Source organism: Nycticebus coucang, chromosome 2 (genome assembly GCF_027406575.1).
Source record: "Nycticebus coucang isolate mNycCou1 chromosome 2, mNycCou1.pri, whole genome shotgun sequence".
Lineage (NCBI taxonomy): Eukaryota > Metazoa > Chordata > Mammalia > Primates > Lorisidae > Nycticebus > Nycticebus coucang.
Window position 1 is genome coordinate 172,276,316 of NC_069781.1, and position 16,973 is coordinate 172,293,288.

The following is a 16,973-nucleotide window of genomic DNA, read 5'->3' on the forward strand; positions in this document are numbered from 1 at the left end:
TCAAACCTGCCAACCTTGGTGTATGTGGCCTGCACCCTACTCACTGAGCTATAGGAGCCGAGCCAATGTTGGACATCTTTTCATGTGCTTGTTTGCCATCTGTATAGCCTCTTTGGTGAAGTGTCTGGATTTTTTTTAATTGTTGGATTTGGGGAATTTATATACTCTAGTTATTAATTCTTTGTTGGATATGTGGTGTCCAAATGGTGGTAGAGTAACTAGATGAAAATATAAACTTGACCTAAACTCATGTTTTATATAAAAATTATCCAAAAGGATCATAGATTTAAATATAAAACTATAAAACTTTTGGAAAAAAGTGGAGAGAAATGAGCAGTATTAAAGGTTTCTTTCTGTTAAGAAAATGGAAATTTTAGAAAAGATTCAAATTAGTCTATTTAATAATACATATTCATACAAAATGTACAATATTATAATAAGTCCCTCTTTCTTTGGGTTTGTCTTGAAATTGTCACTTGAAAAAAATTACACAATTATAAAGAAAAAAAAACTTTAACAGGCTGGGTGCAGTGGTTCACACCTGTAATCCTAGAGCTCTGGGAGGCTGAGGCAGGTGGATTGCCTGAGCTCAGGGGTTCAAGACCAGCTTGAGCAAGAGTAGGACCCCATCTCTTCTAAAAATAGAAAAATTCAGGTGGCGCCTGTGGCTCAGTGGGTAGGGCTCTGGCCTCATATACCGAGGGTGGTGGGTTTGAACCCGGCCCGGGCCAAACTGCAACAAAAAAATAGCCGGATGTTGTGGCAGGTGCCTGTAGTCCCAGCTACTCTGGAGGCTGAGGCAAGAAGAATTGCCTAAGCCCAGGAGTTGGAGGTTGCTGTGAGCTGTGTGATGCCACGGAACTCTACCAAGGGCGATAAAGTGAGACTCTGTCTCTACAAAAAATAAATAAATAAATAAAAATAAAAATAGAAAAATTAGCTGGGAGTGGTCGTGGGCACCTGTAGTACCAGCCACTCAGGAGGCTAAGGCAGGAGGATTGCTTAAATCCAAGAGTCAAGGTTGCTGTGAACTATGATGATGCTATAGCACTCTACCCAGGGCAACAGAGTGGCTCTATTTCAAAAAAGAAAAAAAAAGGAATAAATATAAATAAATAAAATTTTTAGAAGAAAATATAGTAGAAAACCTTCTGGATCTAGGACTAGGTGAAGAATTCTTAGACATGAAACCAGAAGAACTATTCATAAATTTAAAAAAAATCTTTTCATCAACTCCTATAACCTTTGTTCCTCTAATTCTATTTCTGCTGGTATGACCTGATGTTGAAATGATTATCTTAAAGGTCTAGAACAGTGGTTCTCAACCTTGCTAATGCCGCAACCCTTTAATACAGTTCCTCATGTTGTGGTGACCCCCAACCATAAAATTATGCAACGAAAATAATTTTATGGTTGGAGATCACAACAACATGAGGAACTGTATTAAAGGGTTGCAGCATTAGCAAGGTTGAGAACCACTGGTCTCAAAAAACAATGTTTTCCTCCAAAATTAGACACATGTAACCAAAGTGAAATCAAGATTAATTTTCTTTTCTTTTTTTGAGACAGAGTCCTATTATATTGCCCTGGGTAGAGTGCTGTGGCATCATAGCTCATAGCAACCCCCAAGTCTGGGGCTCAAGCGATTCTCCTGCCTCTACCTCCCAAGTAGCTGGGACTACAGGTGCCTGCCACAATGCCTGGCTACTGTTTTTGGTTGCAGCCATCATTGTTGTTTGGCGGGCCCAGGCTGGATTCAAACCCACCATCTCAGGTGTATGTGGCTGACGCCTTAGCCACTTGAGCCATAGGCGCTGAGCCAGCCCAGCTATTTTTTAGAGATAGGGTCTCACTTTTGGTCAGGCTGGTCTCAAACTCCTGAGCTCAAACAATTCACCCGCCTCAGCCTCCCAGAGTGCTAGGATTACAGGTGTGAGCCACATCGCTTGGTAGGGATTTTCTTTTCTTTTCTTTTTTTTTTTTTTTTAACACTAGGGACTCTGTTTTGATTCTGACAACTTTCACACTAATAAATTAATTCACCAAAGTCACAGGGTACAAATTCACAGAGAAGTCAGTTGTGTTTCTATGTACCAACTATAAAACAAAATTAAGAAAACAACTCCATTACCATAGTATTCATTCAAAACCATTAAAATACTTATGAACAAATCTAGCCAAGTAGGCAAAAGACTTGTATACCAAAAACTATAAAGCATTTCTGAAAGAAATTAAAGAGCTATGGGAATAAATACCTGGACCTCTCTTCCACCCCACCAGTCTCTTGCCAGGGCTCTGTATCTGCATAGCACCCAGCAGCCAATTAGCAAAGAATCACACTGATGTAGGTCACATCAGCCAATCTCCAAGGTCACTGAGTGGGCTGGGGAACGATGGAGAGTGGGTCTGGAGAGCAAATGGAAGATACCCAGCACATCTCATAATTTTAATGTTTGATGTCTTTGAAGGAATATTTCTGCTGAATGCTGTTTCTTGTAGCTCTTACTCATAGTGCCTTCTTCCCTTGTGTATTTTGTAATTTTTTACTGTGTGTTTATAGCCCTTGGAATTTTATCTGTGGGAATTTTTTGAGGCCTGGATTAAAGATGCATTTTTCCATAAAAAGTTGTAAATACTTCCCCTGAGAGCCTCGCAGCTCTGATAGGCCTAGCTATTTTAAATTCAAATTTTGACTTGAGATGTTTCAGAACACCCCATTTGCCTGAATTCAGGCTTCAGATTCCCCCAGGAGGTTCATTCTTATGGTTCTATGTTCTCAAAAGAGCCACTACCCACTCCTTGCAGGTGATTTTACTTGCAGTGTTCTGTCCTGGGGAGGTGGATTTCTTTCTGTTTCACTCTTACATTGAGGATGTAACACTTTGGCGCCTGAAGCAGACATGTCGGTGGCTCCTTATCACATCCTGTCTGTCCATCTGTGGTCTTAACCTCAGTTGTAGGTTGAACCCAGGAGTTCAAGGTTACAGTGAGCTATTATAACACCACTATACTCTACCAGTTATCCTCAAACTTTTTAAACAGGGGGCCAATTCACTGTCCCTCAGACGGTTGGAGGGCCGGACTATAGTTAAAAAAAAAAAAACTATGAACAAATTCCTATGCACACTGCACATATCTTATTTTGAAGTAAAAAAACTAAACGGAAACAAATACAATCACACCGCCTCATGTGGCCTGCGGGCTGCAGTTTGAGGACCCCTGCTTGTGAACTCTGTCACACCTTTGATTTCAGCCACAGTTCCACTGGATAGGTTCCTAGGAACCTCACACTTAACTTGTACTGACAGCATCCTGCTTCAAGTACATACCTGGTTTTTCCTGATTTTGCATGAGGACTCCTGCCAAAGCCAAGAACGCCACTTGACTTGCATGACAAGGAAGCCCATAAGTAAGAGGGGAAGCCAATAGGGGTGGAAGCTGGATAAGTGTTCTGGACGCTTATCCTTTAAGTGGACAATTCTGGAAGATATTCTCCATGCTTCTCAAGATGCCCTTGCAGAATCCGTATGAGAACCTCACATACTTATCCTGACACTGCACCCTCTCCCCTCATCCTTACCTCTCCCCTCATCCATGCTTTTGTTTTAGTTTTTTTTTTTTTAGACAGTTTCTCCCTCTGTCACCCAGGCTAGAGTATAGTGGTGTTATAATAGCTCACTATAACCTTGAACTCCTGGGCTCAAGCAACCCTCCTGCCTCAGCCTCCCAAGCAGCTGGGACTATAGGCATACAATACCACACCCAGCTGTTTTTTTTTTTTTGAGACAGAGTCTCACTATGTTGCCCTCCATAAAGTGCCATACCGTCACAGCTCACAGCAACCTCAGACTCTTGGGCTTAAGTAATTCTCTTGCCTCAGCCTCCCAAGTAGCTGGGACTACAGGTGCCCGCCACAATGCCCAGCTTTTTTTTTTTTTTGCAGTTTTTGGCCGAGGCTGGGTTTGAACCTGCCACCTCCAGCATATGGGGCCAGCGCCCTACTCCTTTGAGTCACAGGCACCGCCCTGCCCGGCTATTGTTTTTTGTTGTTGTTGTTGTTGTTATTGTTTGGTAGGCCCAGGCTGGCTCGAACCCGCCAGCCCTGGTGTATGTGGCCAGCGCCCTAGCCACTGAGCATAGGTGCTGAACTACATGCCCAGTTAGTTTTTAATTTTTTTACAGAGATGGGGTCTTGCAACATTACCCAGGCTGGTCTCAAATTCCTGGGCTAAAGTGATCCTCCCACTTCAGACTCCAAAAACTCTGGGATTACAGATATGAGCCACTGGGCCTGGCCTTGGTTTTGATTTTTAAGGAACCTAAAGGTAGAATTCTACATTTATGCTTTTTCCAGAACAACATATTTTTCTTATTTCTGATTTCTTCTTTTCTTCTCTAGGAGGTATGTGGGATAGAGTAAAGGTAAGAATCCTTGCATTTTCTGAATTTTATATTCATCTTGTAGCATCCTTTAACAGATAAAATATATTCACTGGTCAAAGCACTTAACTATATAAAAAAAAAATCTAGTTGAAATTTGGCAGCCATTATAGCTGTTTGGAAAGTTAGAACTGGAAAGTTCATGACCATAGTTCTGGCTACCTATCACAAATGGCAGATGAGTCAAGAAAGTAAGTCAAGAGAACTGTTAAAGTGGGAAAGTGCTGAAATTTTGAAATCACACTTGCATGCTACCTCTACCATCCCTGTAAAGACAGTAATAATGGATATGGATGCATTCTGCCACCAGAGGGCAGCAGAGGCCAGGGAACAAGGTGGAGAGGGAGGGCCCAGTTAATGCTGCCAGCCAGAGATTTGATGGAGACAAGACTGGCATTTATTGGGCCCTGTTACAAGTTGGTCATTGTGCTGGGAACAATAAAAAATTGTACAAAGTTCAGGGCGGTGCCTGTGGCTCAGTGAGTAGGGCACTGGCCCCATATACCCAGGGTAGCGGGTTTGAACCTGGCCCCAGCCAGCTAAAACAGCAATGAGAATTGCAATAAAAAATAGCTGGGTGTTGTGTCGGGCGCCTGTAGTCCCAGCTGCTCAGGAGGCTGAGGCTGCTTAAGCCCAAGAGTTGGAGGTTGCTGTGAGCTGTGATGCCACAGCACTCTACCGAGGGCGACAAAGTGAAACTGTCTCAAAAAAAAAAAAAAATTGTACAAAGTTCAAAGGCAGAGGTCAGAGGCAATAAAAGAGTAGAAAAGAGCTGCATTAAGAGAGCAGTTCTTCAGGTCAGCCAGGGAACACCCAGACAATGCGTCTGGGAGTGTAAACACAATACCAGAAATAAACACTATGGCTATGGGCCTGCCCTTGGCCAGAGCAGCTGGGTCATTGCTGGAGAATGAAGTGAGGCAAATTGCTATGATGACTGAAGACAGTCAATTTAGTTTACACTAATCAGAACTTAAATCCCCCACCCCACCAGTAAACATTAAATGTTTTTGTCTTCTCTTTTTTTTTTTGAGACAGAGTCTCAAGCTGTCACCCTGGGTAGAGTGCTGTGGCGTCACAGCTCACAGCAACCTCCAACTCTTGGGCTTAAGTGATTCTCTTGCCTCAGCCTCCCAAGTAGCTGGGACCACAGGCACCCTCCACAATGCCCAGCTATTTTTTGGTTGTAGTTGTCATTGTTTGGCAGGCCCAGGCTGGATTCAAACCTGCCAGCTCCGGTGTATGTGGCTGGCGTCCTATCCACTTGAGCTACAGGCTCCAAGCCGTTTTTGTCTTCTCTTAATCCAGAAATAAACACAATCACATTATATGTTTTAGGCTTTTCCTATTGTGCTAGATGTGTTGGCATTTTGATAATGTCCCATGTGTTGGCATTTTGATAACGTCCCATGCTTGCTTTTGCACTGCTAAGAGTCTCCGGGTCCTCCAGGTAGGCACTGATGGCGGGGCTACACCATGAGCAGTCGCCTTGAGATGGAGGGCCTCATAGCCCTTCCTGTATTTTGCTCTTCTGTGCAGACTCAGATGGTTACCTTTAGACTCTCACTGCTACCTGCAGGATGGGACTTGCACTCTCCCCAAGGCCGGTGATCATTCCTAACCCCACTGGAAAGTCATAGCCGGCACATCAGGGAGCTCTGGGGGATCTGTCAAATGTTCACTGATTGGACCTTTTCATTAACAGGCTGGCTTGGTTTTGTGTTTTCTCATTTTTGCCCCTAAATCTTCCCATTGCTCATTACCATCACACTATAAACTCAGTTTATTTTGGCTCTTCTCTTTTTTTTTTTTCTGTCCATGTCACCCAGGATGGAGTACAGTGGCATGATGATAGCTCACTGCAGTCTCAAACTCCTAGCTCAAGTAATTCTCCTGCCTCAGACGCCCAAAATGCTGGCTAGGTGTGAGCCTAGCCTGTTTCATTCTTCTCAAAGAAGCTGAACCCAGGAGTTGGAGGCTGCAGCGATCTCTGATGGCTCCATGGTGCCCCAGCCTGGGACACGGAGTGAGAAAATGATTTTCCTCTATGGACTTGCAAGTTGGCAGGTAGCCAAACTCCTTGTTCCCTCCTCTTCCCTTTCCTCTGCCTTTAGGACTGGTGTGCTCGAACGGCAGATTTTCAGCACCATCTAGTGAACGGAGTAATTTTTTTTTTTTTTTTTTGTGGTTTTTGGCCGGGGCTGGGTTTGAACCAGCCACCTCCGGCATATGGGACCGGCGCCCTACTCCTTGAGCCACAGGGGCCGCCCTTGAATGGAGTAATTTCTGCTGCTTGGACAGGCCAGGTTCTGGTCATAGGTTCTAGGAACTCGCACCTAAGTGTGTCTCAGTCAGGTCCCATTTATCTTCTGCCTGGGAGCTACAGAGATGCAGCTGCCTGCATGGGTGCCTGAATAGGGAGAAGCTTCCGCATCCTTGGACAGGTGAATCCAGGCCCAACACCTTCAGACCCACTGAATTAGACTCTGAGCATGAGGCCTCCCCGCTGTGCTTTAGCAGCTACTCCCCCCCAGGTGGTTCTCGAATGCTGGTGCAGAAAGACGTCCCGAGGAACAGTTTCACTGACCTGGCCTGAAGTTCCAGTCCCCACTGTGGGCATTCGTTGCTGCAGCCTTTCCCCCTTTGTTTTAGGAAATGAGAGGCTCAGTTGGGGTAGGCTAATTCCAGCAAAGACCCCCTCCCCAGCATTGTGTCAAGGTTTGTGGGAGCAGCACCCCCAGGTGCAGGCAATAAGGGGAGATGCTGTCTGCAGACAATTTTAAAACAGTAATAAAGGCCAGGCACAGTGACTCACACCTGTAATCCTAGCACTCTGGGAGGCCAAGGTGGGTGGATTGCTTGAGCTCAGGAGTTCAAGACTAGCCTACATAAAGGTAGGACCTGGTCTCTACTTAAAAAATAGAAAAACTAGTCAGGTGTCATGGCAGACACTTGTAATCCCAGCTACTGGGGAGGCTGAGGCAAGAGGATTGCTTGAGCCTAAGAGTTTGAGGTGGCTGTGAGCTGCAATGGCACCATGGCATTCTACGCAGGGTGGAAGAGTGAGACTCTGTCTCAAACAGTAATAAAGCCGAGGAAGAGAATAAGAGCTGATGAGCTGTCACCACAAAGCCCCAGCAGTTCCATGCATCCTGGTCACTGATGAAATACTCCTCAGGATGTACTGACCTCCCCTGCCACTGCCCCTTCCCAATCAGGATGGACTCTAAGTTTCTTTTCTTTTTTTTTTCTTTTTTTAGAGACAGTCTCACTAGGTCACTCTTGGTAGAGTACCATGGCGTCATAGCTCATAGCAACCTCAAACTGTTGGGCTTAAGCGATTCTCTTGCCTCAGCGTGCCAAGTAGCTGAGACTACAGGCACCCACCACAATGCCCAGCTATTTTTTTGTTGTAGTTGTCATTGTTGTTTGGCAGGCCTGGGCCAGGTTTGAACCCGCCAGCCTCAGTGTATGTGGCCGGCATCCTAACCGCTGAGCTATGGGCACCAAGCCAACTCTAAGTTTCTTTAGTTGTCCAATGAGCAACAACTCTTTGTTGATTTCTTTTCAATGTTTTATTTTTCAAAATATACAATTTATTTAATTTTTATTTCACCACTGTAGTTTTGTATATTTATTCCAAAATTTTTAAATAGCTCTGCAGTAAACAGTACAAATCCCAATATCGGTCAAACTGCTTCTTTTAAGCTTTTACGCTCAGCGAGTTTTTAAAAAGTTTCAAGTAGTAATGGTTTGTGGGTAAGAAGAGAACAAAAAACAGGACAAAACAATTTTTTACACAAGCTCAACATGTAGGATTAGAAAGAGCCATTGGACCAGTTACTTGGTCTGGGCCCAAAGAATATTTATATTGCTTATAAATAAGACCCTCTTCAGAGCAGTGAGGGTTTTGGTTACAAGGAGGAAGGGTCAGGAACCTCATCTGTCAGGGAGATAAGGCACTGCTGGGAGGGGCCTGAATGGGGGGGCGGGGCCCACCTGTGACAGGTGGAGACCAAGAACAGCCGGGGATGGGTGGGGCTGCCACCAATGCAGGTGCCTCTTCCACTGCTCTCGGGAGAAGGTTGTGATTCTGGAGGCAGGAAAGCCAGTGGTTCTAAAAGGGACCGGATGGCACAGGCAGGAGAGGGTTGGCTACGTGAGCACCGATGCGTGGCCGCTGGGGCACTGGCAGTACAGCTGGCATTTGCGTTGGCAGTGGCCAGCGGGGCTGCCCCAGCACTTGGGGCTGGCTCGTGGGAGGCTTCATGCTGTCTCTTCTTATGAGAGTCCTTCTCCACCTGAGAGCCACCAAACCCTCCCCAGGAAGGGCAGGAGGGAAAGGTGGGGCCACAGTCCCCCAGACTCTCCTTCCTGGCTGTGAACACACAGCCAGACCTCGAGGGGAAGCTTTTAGGGAGCCTGAGGCACTCAGGCATAGGTGGGACACTGGTGTGGCCCCAGGGGTCAGTTTTCTTCATTCCCCTTGGGGCTGCTACTGTTGGCCAGGTCCTGAGGCAGTCCTGTGGGGTCTGCTCTAGGTAGGATGCTCCAGGAAAGACCTGGTCCTGAGGGCCATCTGGACATTGTATGGACAAGACCCTCCTGGGGTGGGTGGGGAGGGTAGTCCTGCCCCAGCCGAGCCAACTTTCTTAGCAGGGTCTGGATGGGAGGGAGGGGTCCCGGCAGGGTCCAGGGCCAAGCTGGGGGCAGGACGGAAGGGCTGGGAGTTGTCACTGCGTCTTCGGGTGGGATTCTTCCGGGATGAGGGTGTGGAAAAAGTAATCCCACAATTTAGTGCTGATGCCAAATCCTAGAGAGGGAGACAAATGGGGAGAAGTTGAGGCCCTTCAAGCGGAGACAAACCTATCAGGGAAGGGAACCAGGGTACGGCTAGATCTATGCCTGCTTTCCTGACACCCAGGACCAGCCTGGCAGAAGTTGAGAACAGGCACCTGTGTTTCTAGTGGAATAACCCCAATTTCTTATCTGACCTGTGTTTCTGGAATGCCTGGCCCCGGCCTGCCACTTCTCCCCCTCTCACCATCTCTCTTCCTGGAGGGATTAAGTCCATTCCTGCCTCAGGGCTTTGCACCAATTGCTCTTGGACTGCTCTTTTCCCAGAAATTGGATGGTGCCTTCTCTTGGGTCTCAGCCCTGGCCAGGTGAGAGGAAAACGGGCCTGTAATCCTAGCACTCTGGGAGGCCAAGGCAGGAGGATCACTTCAGCTCAGGAGTTCAGCCCTGAGCAAGACCCCATCTGTACTAAGAATAGAAAAATTAACCTCTTCCCTTTTGCAGCCATCGCCGGAGAGGCAAGTGGCCAAAATGAAGTTCAATCCCTTTGTGACTTCGGACCGAAGCAAGAACCGCAAAAGGCATTTCTTTTTTTTTTTTTTTTGTGGTTTTTGGCCGGGGCTGGGTTTGAACCCGCCACCTCCGGCATATGGGACCAGCGCCCTACTCCTTAAGCCACAGGCGTCGCCCCGCAAAAGGCATTTCAATGCACCTTCCCACATTCGCAGGAAGATTATGTCTTCCCCTCTTTCCAAAGAGCTGAGACAGAAGTACAATGTTCGATCCATGCCCATCCAAAAGGATGATGAAGTTCAGGTTGTCCGGGGGCATTATAAAGTTCAGCAGATTGGCAAAGTAGTCCAGGTTTACAGGAAGAAATACGTCATCTACATTGAGCGGGTGCAGCGGGAAGAGGCTAATGGCACAACTGTCCATGTGGGCATTCATCCCTGACTAGGCTTAAACTGGACAAAGACTGCAAAAAGATCCTTGAACGAAAAGCCAAATCTCGCCAAGTAGGAAAGGAAAAGGGCAAGTGCAAGGAAGAAATAATTGAGAAGATGCAGGAATAAAATAATCTTATATGCAACTTTCATGAAACACTGCTAAAATGAAAAAAAAAAAAAAAAAAGAAAGAAAAATTAGCCAGGATCCTTTTGTAGTTCATAAGTGTGATGATTGGGTTTTCACGCACATTTGTAAGAAAAAGAAAAATTAGCCAGGTGTAATGGTGCACCTCTGTAGTCCCAGCTCCTCGGGAGGCTGAGGCAGGAGGATCACTTAAAACTCAGGAGTCTGAGGTTGCTGTGAGGTATGATGATGCCACTACACTCTACCCAGGGTGACAGAGTGAGACTCTGTCTCAGGAAAAAAAAAAAAAATCTAAGTTTCGGGTGGCGCCTGTGGCTCAGTGAGTAGGGCGCCGGCCCCATATACCGAGGGTGGTGGGTTCAAACCCAGCCCCGGCCGAACTGCAACAACAACAAAATAGCCGGGCGTTGTGGTGGGCGCCTGTAGTCCCAGCTGCTCGGGAGGCTGAGGCAAGAGAATCACATAAGCCCAAGAGCTGGAGGTTGCTGTGAGCCATGTGACGCCACGGCACTCTACCGAGGGCAGTAAAGTAAGACTCTGTCTCTACAAAAAAAAAAAAAATCTAAGTTTCAATGTAAAACTGATGCTCAGGGTGGTGCCTGTGGCTCCAAGGAGTAAGGTGCTGGCCCCATATGCCAGAGGTGGTGGGTTCAAACCCAGCCCTGGCCAAAAACTGCAAAAAAAAAAAAAACAACCCAAAAAGCGGATCCTCAATTCACTCACTTACTGGAAAAATTTTAAGTATGTTTGGAGCAACTTATGTATGTGAATCTACTTTTTGTTTTTGTTTTTTTTTTTAAACAGAGTCTCACTATGTTGCCCTCAGGAGAGTGCCATGGCGTTACAGCTCACAGCAACCTCCAACTCTGGGGCTTAAGGGATTCTCTTGCCTCAGCCTCCTGAGTAGCTGGGACTATAGGCGTCCGCCACAATGCCCAGCTATTTTTTCTTGCAGTTTGGCCAGCGCTGGGTTGGAACCCACCACCCTCGGTATATGGAGCCGGCGCCCTACTCACTGAGCCACAGGCGCCGCCCACCTCACTTTATTTTCTATGGCTTGCATCCCTGTCTTGAATTATCTTTTCTATTGGTTGAGTTCCTTGCCTGTCTCTACACAGCCACCTGCACCAGCAAGTGAAACAGAGACAGCCCTCTTTGTCTGCCCAGTACCCAAGACAGTGCCTGGCCCTGAGTAGGCTTGATGGCATTTGTCAAATAAATCAGTGAACAAGCAAGGGAGGCGTGGAGGCGGCCATCCATCCTCACCTGACTTCTGATGTGCAAAGTGGTGCTTCACGTGGTGGGCCTTCATGTTGTACATGTAGGAGCCTTTGTGCGGCGAGCCAAAGTGCAGGTAGTAATGGATCATGTCATAGAGCACGTAGCCCAGGAGGCCCCCTGCAAATATCGTGCCCCCCACCGCTTCAGGCAGGATGAGCCGCAAGACTGCGTAGAAGCTGCCGATCACTAGAGAAGCTGGCACAGGGGGGAAGACCAGGCGGGAGCCATCGAAAGGTACCTGTGGATGGAGAGGCTCATGCATCAGAAGGTGGCTCCAGGGCCTGCCTGTGGTCACAGTATGCAGAGCCAGACACAGCCTCTGCAGAGGATGGGGTGGAGCAGTCCAGACATTCCATTGGCCTGTCGTGAGTAGGCTTGGCACCTCTGGTGGTTTTAGGGAAGGCAGGCTACCATACCTGAAAGACCTAGAGAGATTTTCCTGCTCCCTGTGTGCAAGCCACAATGGGACCTGGCAAACTGCCCAGGAACACAGACAGGGGTAGGAGAGATGTGAGGCAGGAGGGGCTGAGTGTGCTGGCAGCTCAGAGCCCGCCTCATGGTCAAGGGGCCACTTTGACTTTGGAATTTATTAGGTGCTGGATGGGGGCAACCCCATCCCCTAATACCATGCCCCTGGCTAGAGGACAGGGCACCTAGGCTGAGGCCTGATGCTGTCTGGGAGGGCAACATGTTAGCAAGCTGAGCTCAATGCAATGTCCACGCTGGGATGGTCCTGGGAAGATAACTAGAGATGGTCTCTCCGTCCCCACATGTGAACAGGAGGCCTCTTGGGGGTGTTGTCACAGTGTACCAGCGAACAAAAGAGCCAAGCCTTTGGCTCTTGAGCTTCAAAAGCCAATGGCCTGGCATAGAAGTAACATTTTTGACACTGCTTGGTGAGTATTCTGAGAGGACAGAGACCCTCTCTGGACTGGAAGAGGAGCAAGAAAGAAAGCAGGCAGCAGTTACACAGCTATACAGGGTGTGGGCTTCCCTCTTCTCAGACCGGGAGCAGCAGGACCAGTGGTGTGCTGGAAACCTCTCTGAAGGAGGAAGGGAAGGAGGGAAAGAGGGAAGGAGGAAGGAAGGGAGGGCACTGATTTGTAGTGTTTGCTGATTCCCATGGTGTAAATACTCCCACTCCAAGCTACCAATGCAACATCACTTAAAGTGGAGCTGGGAAGTGCACAGCTGTTCTCATGCTCTGGTCACAGTGGGATCAGGACCCTCAGATGGATAGTTTTGGAGCTCTGAGAATATGTTCCTGACTGGAAACCCAGTGGCCACAGAATAAGCTCCTCTCTTCTCATGGTATGGCAGCAGGGGACTGGACATATTGGTGTGGGAACGTCTCAGAGGAAGGAGCCTGGGACAACCCCTGGGGCCCCAGAGTGGCCTAACAAGGCCTCCAGAAGGTTCTTCCGTGCCCTGAGGATAGGTAAGTTAGCTGACAGGGAGCAGCAGATCTGATAAGGTATCTCTAATGGAGCAAGGGACATGGCAGTGGTGCAGCAAGCCCTGGAGAGCAGGGAGGACATTGACATGGAGGAGAGACACTGGCCAGGCCTTGCCTGTGCTCCCTTTTACAGCATGTCTGAGTGATAGGTTGGCCCAGGACTGGACGCTCACCCAATACTGGCTGCCACAAAAGTCCCCTAGAGCACAGGAAGGTGACGTAACTGGCTAATCTGGGAACTCTCCAAGTCATCTGATGAAACCCAGAACTGGGCTCATTCAGATGAACCAGACTGAGCTGCCAGGAAACCAAGGTGAGGTCTAAGTTCAGTATCGGCAACATAAGCGTCTTTGTTTGTTTTGCACATCTGAACTCGCGTCCTGAGTGTCCCATCTGCCACATTTTCTCTGATTTACACCCAGCAGAGAGCAGAACGTAGGGGAAAGAACTCACTTTTGAGGAGATGGAAATGGAAAAAAAGGTCCAGAGTGTGGGGCCTCCTGGGGACCCCCTGTGACAGGCCAAGAGCAGCACAGTGCAGGGACAGAGAAGCCTCTGGGGGGTGGGTGGCCCTGTCTGTCAGTGCCGGCTTTGGGGACTGTCCTTGAAGAGTCCCAGGGTAGTGCCTGGTTTGAGCACAGACTCTGGAGTCCACAGAATTGGGTTTAACATCCTGGCTGTGTGAGGGATGAACTGGGCCAAATTCCTTAGTTCCTTCATCTCCCCAAGCCTCAGCTTCCTGCTCTGGGGAATGGGGAGAACCCCATCTCCCCCTTCAGAAGGAGGCTCTACCAGAGCAAGGAGTTTTACTGTTCTGCTCAGTGATGTCAGATTAGGATTCCTGACCCAGCCAGCCATCTGAGCAACATCCCAAGCCACAACCAGATTCCCAGGAAGCTCTGCAGCTGCTTCCTCTCACCTTGTGGTGCTGCCCGTGCAGGACGAAGTGCAGCATGATGAGGTAATGGCTGTTGCTGGGGGGCTTCATATGGAACAGGAAGCGGTGGATGAGGTACTCTATGAGGCTCCAGAGGAAGATGCCCAACATGAAGAGGCCAGGGAACACGGACTCCGGCACTCGCACCGAGTACTCTGCAGGGTGGTGGAGAGGGGCTATGTCAGGCAATGGCCCCATGGGGTAATGCCTGGTGGCTCCACATGCTCTGCCTTGCCACCCTGGTAAGCTGCTGCCCTCTGCCCTGCATCTGTGGGGTCAGGCCACATTACCGGGCCCCTTGGGTTGACTTGAGGAGGCTGGAAGGCTCCAGACTGGGTCTGAAGGGTCCCTTATGGGATCTGATGTCTTCCTTAGAGCCACAGTAGCTAGACCTTTGACTGGGAGGGTAACCTCTTGGGGTGAGGGTAACCTCTTCATACCCTGCAGGGGATGCAGGCAAGGAGATGGGGACACTTCTGAGCCTAGAGAGTTACTGATGGACAATGGGAACCAGCAGGGGCTGCGGGGCAGGGAGGACAAGCGAAACCGCACACAGTAACCTCAACAGATGAGACTTGAAATCACTGCCTAGGAGGAAGCCTCGAAAAAACTAAAGGAGACGGCATGGATGGGGACCAGGAGTTGTTATCTTCATGTGCGAGGGTCCCATACCCAGTCCTCTGACGACCACCCACGGTCCCTGCAGCTCTCAATCCTTTCTCCACTTGGTTCCTTCCCTGACCTCACGGAGTGTTCTCCACACCCATCCTCACCCTCTGAGCTTGACTTCTCTTCTTCACATGGCACAGCTTCAGCCACCCTTTCTCTCTTCTTAAATAACAGTTTTATCAAAATAGAATTCATGCACCATACAATTCACCCACATAAGGTGTACAATTCAGTGTTTTGTGTATGTTTACAGAGCTGTGCAACTGTCAATACAGTCAGTTTTAGAACATTTTTAGCACCCCCAGAAAAAACCCTGTGCCCATCGGCAATCACTCCTCTATCCATCCCCTGCCAACAACTAATCTACTTTCTGTTGAATTTGCCTCTTTGGGCCCTTTCATATAATGGAATAATAAAATACGGAGTCTCTTATACCTGGTTTCTTTTACTTAATACTTTCAAGGTTCGTCCATTTCGTAGCATGTACCCGTACGTACTTCATGCCTTTTTTTTTTTCTGCGATTTTTGGCTGGGGCTGGGTTTGAACCCACCACCTCTGGTACATGGGGCCGGCGCCCTACTTCTTAAGCCACAGGCACTGCCCTACTTCATGCCTTGCTGCTACTGAAAGATACCCCACTGTGTGGCTATTCCACATTTTCTTTACCCATTCTCCAGTTAATGGACACCTGGGCCATCTTCACTTTCGGGGTACTGAGTAGTACTGCTATGAACACTGGCGTACAAGTTTTGGTGTGAACAGATGCTTTAATTTCTTGTGGGTACATGCCTAGGAGTGAAATTGCTGGGTCGTATTGTAACTCTATGTTTAACCTTCTGAGGAATGGCCAGACTGCTTTCCAAAGCTAGCCATTCTCACTGTTTTTGAGGGGAGAGGATTTCTGTCTCCCCAGCTGGGGTGCAGTGGTACAATCGGACCTCATTGCAGCCTCCAACAGAGGGCTCAAAGGACCCTCCTACCTTAATCTCCCAAGTAGTTGGGGCTAAAGTTGTGCCCTACCATGCCTGGCTAATTTTTGCTTATTTTTGTCAAGATAGGGGTCTCACTATGTTGCCCAGTCTAGCCTTGAACTCCTGGGCTCAAGCAATCCTCCCACCTCAGCCTCCCAAAGTGCTGGGATTACAGGCATCAGCCACCATGCCTGGCCAACATTCTCTTTTAACCTTCGCTCCATCTCCCTCACCTGCATCCATAAATCCCTGACCCTGGTAGCTCAGTATGAGCCTCCTCACCCTATACCCAAGCTGCTAAGCACAGAGGGAGAGTTGCCCAGCTGTGGGTTTATGCCTTGAACAGACCTTAAATGCTGCCTGTTGGGTCTTGCTCAGGCTCCAGTGTGGAAACCACTTGTTCCCAGGGTTGGAGCCTGCAACTCCCCTGGTCTTGGATGGCTTCTTGCTACTGGGCATCTCCCTGTGGTCATCCACAGTTCTAAAGGGCCAGGCAACTTCCTTTTCCTGCCCACCCCATCACCGCAGGCTGCTTCTCTTGATGTCCCTTCCTTAGTGGGGACCTGACATCCACATATTACTCGAGCAGTCAGGTTCCAGTCAGCCCACCCCACATATCCAATGGGTCACCAAGCCCTGCTGGCTCCAGCTCCTGAGTTTTCTTGGCCCAAGATGCTTGCCTACCATGTGGCTGATTTTGACTGCCCTGCAAATAGCCATTTGGTCTTGGCTGGGCTGCTCTGGTTGGCAAAAGACCCTGCTTCCGGGGAAGGCCTGACACCTCTGGGGACCTTCAAAACACTCTGGTGAAGTGCCGAGGGCACATGCTTTGGATTTCCAGACCTGAATTCAAATCCTGCCTCTGCACCACCTACATCCTGTAATTTTATCAACAGTAAAATATCCTGGCCATCTTGACACTGTTGTTAGGATGGAGGTAATATAATATCTGATTATACAATGAGTATATATTATATAATACTTACAACAATATAATACTTATGGTATTTAATAAGTAGCTACTCTAATTTCTAAACGTAAGTCCAAATCCACCTGTCTCGGCTCCAATCAGCAGTCCTGCTTTTGTCTACCTTCTACGGCAGGCGTTCTCAAACTTTTTAAACAGGAGGTCAGTTCACTGTCCCTCAGACCGTTGGAGGGCCGGACTATAGTTTAAAAAAAGACTCTTGTGGCTCAGTCGGTAAGGCGCCGGCCCCATATACCGAGGGTAGCAGGTTCAAACCCGGCCCCGGCCAAACTGCAACCAAAAAATAGCTGGGCGTTGTGGCGGGCGCCTGTAGTCCCAGCTGCTTGGGAGGCTGAGGCAAG

At 48.3% G+C, this 16,973-nt stretch overlaps 1 protein-coding gene and 1 pseudogene across 1 annotated transcript in view; one reads left to right on the forward strand and one right to left on the reverse strand.

The window, feature by feature from the left end:
• Positions 1-7,992: 7,992 nt before the first annotated feature.
• The window catches only part of FA2H (fatty acid 2-hydroxylase), a 53,250-nt gene continuing 44,269 nt past the window's right edge, over positions 7,993-16,973 (reverse strand). Inside the window, exons 5-7 of the mRNA XM_053607803.1 lie at positions 13,986-14,158; positions 11,596-11,848; positions 7,993-9,253 (exon numbers count right to left, since the gene is read on the reverse strand). Of these exons, the coding sequence (XP_053463778.1) occupies positions 9,174-9,253; positions 11,596-11,848; positions 13,986-14,158 (506 nt within the window). The 3' untranslated portion in view covers positions 7,993-9,173. The remainder of the gene's footprint in view (positions 9,254-11,595; positions 11,849-13,985; positions 14,159-16,973) is intronic.
• LOC128580379 (uncharacterized) lies at positions 10,389-10,444 on the forward strand (annotated as a pseudogene).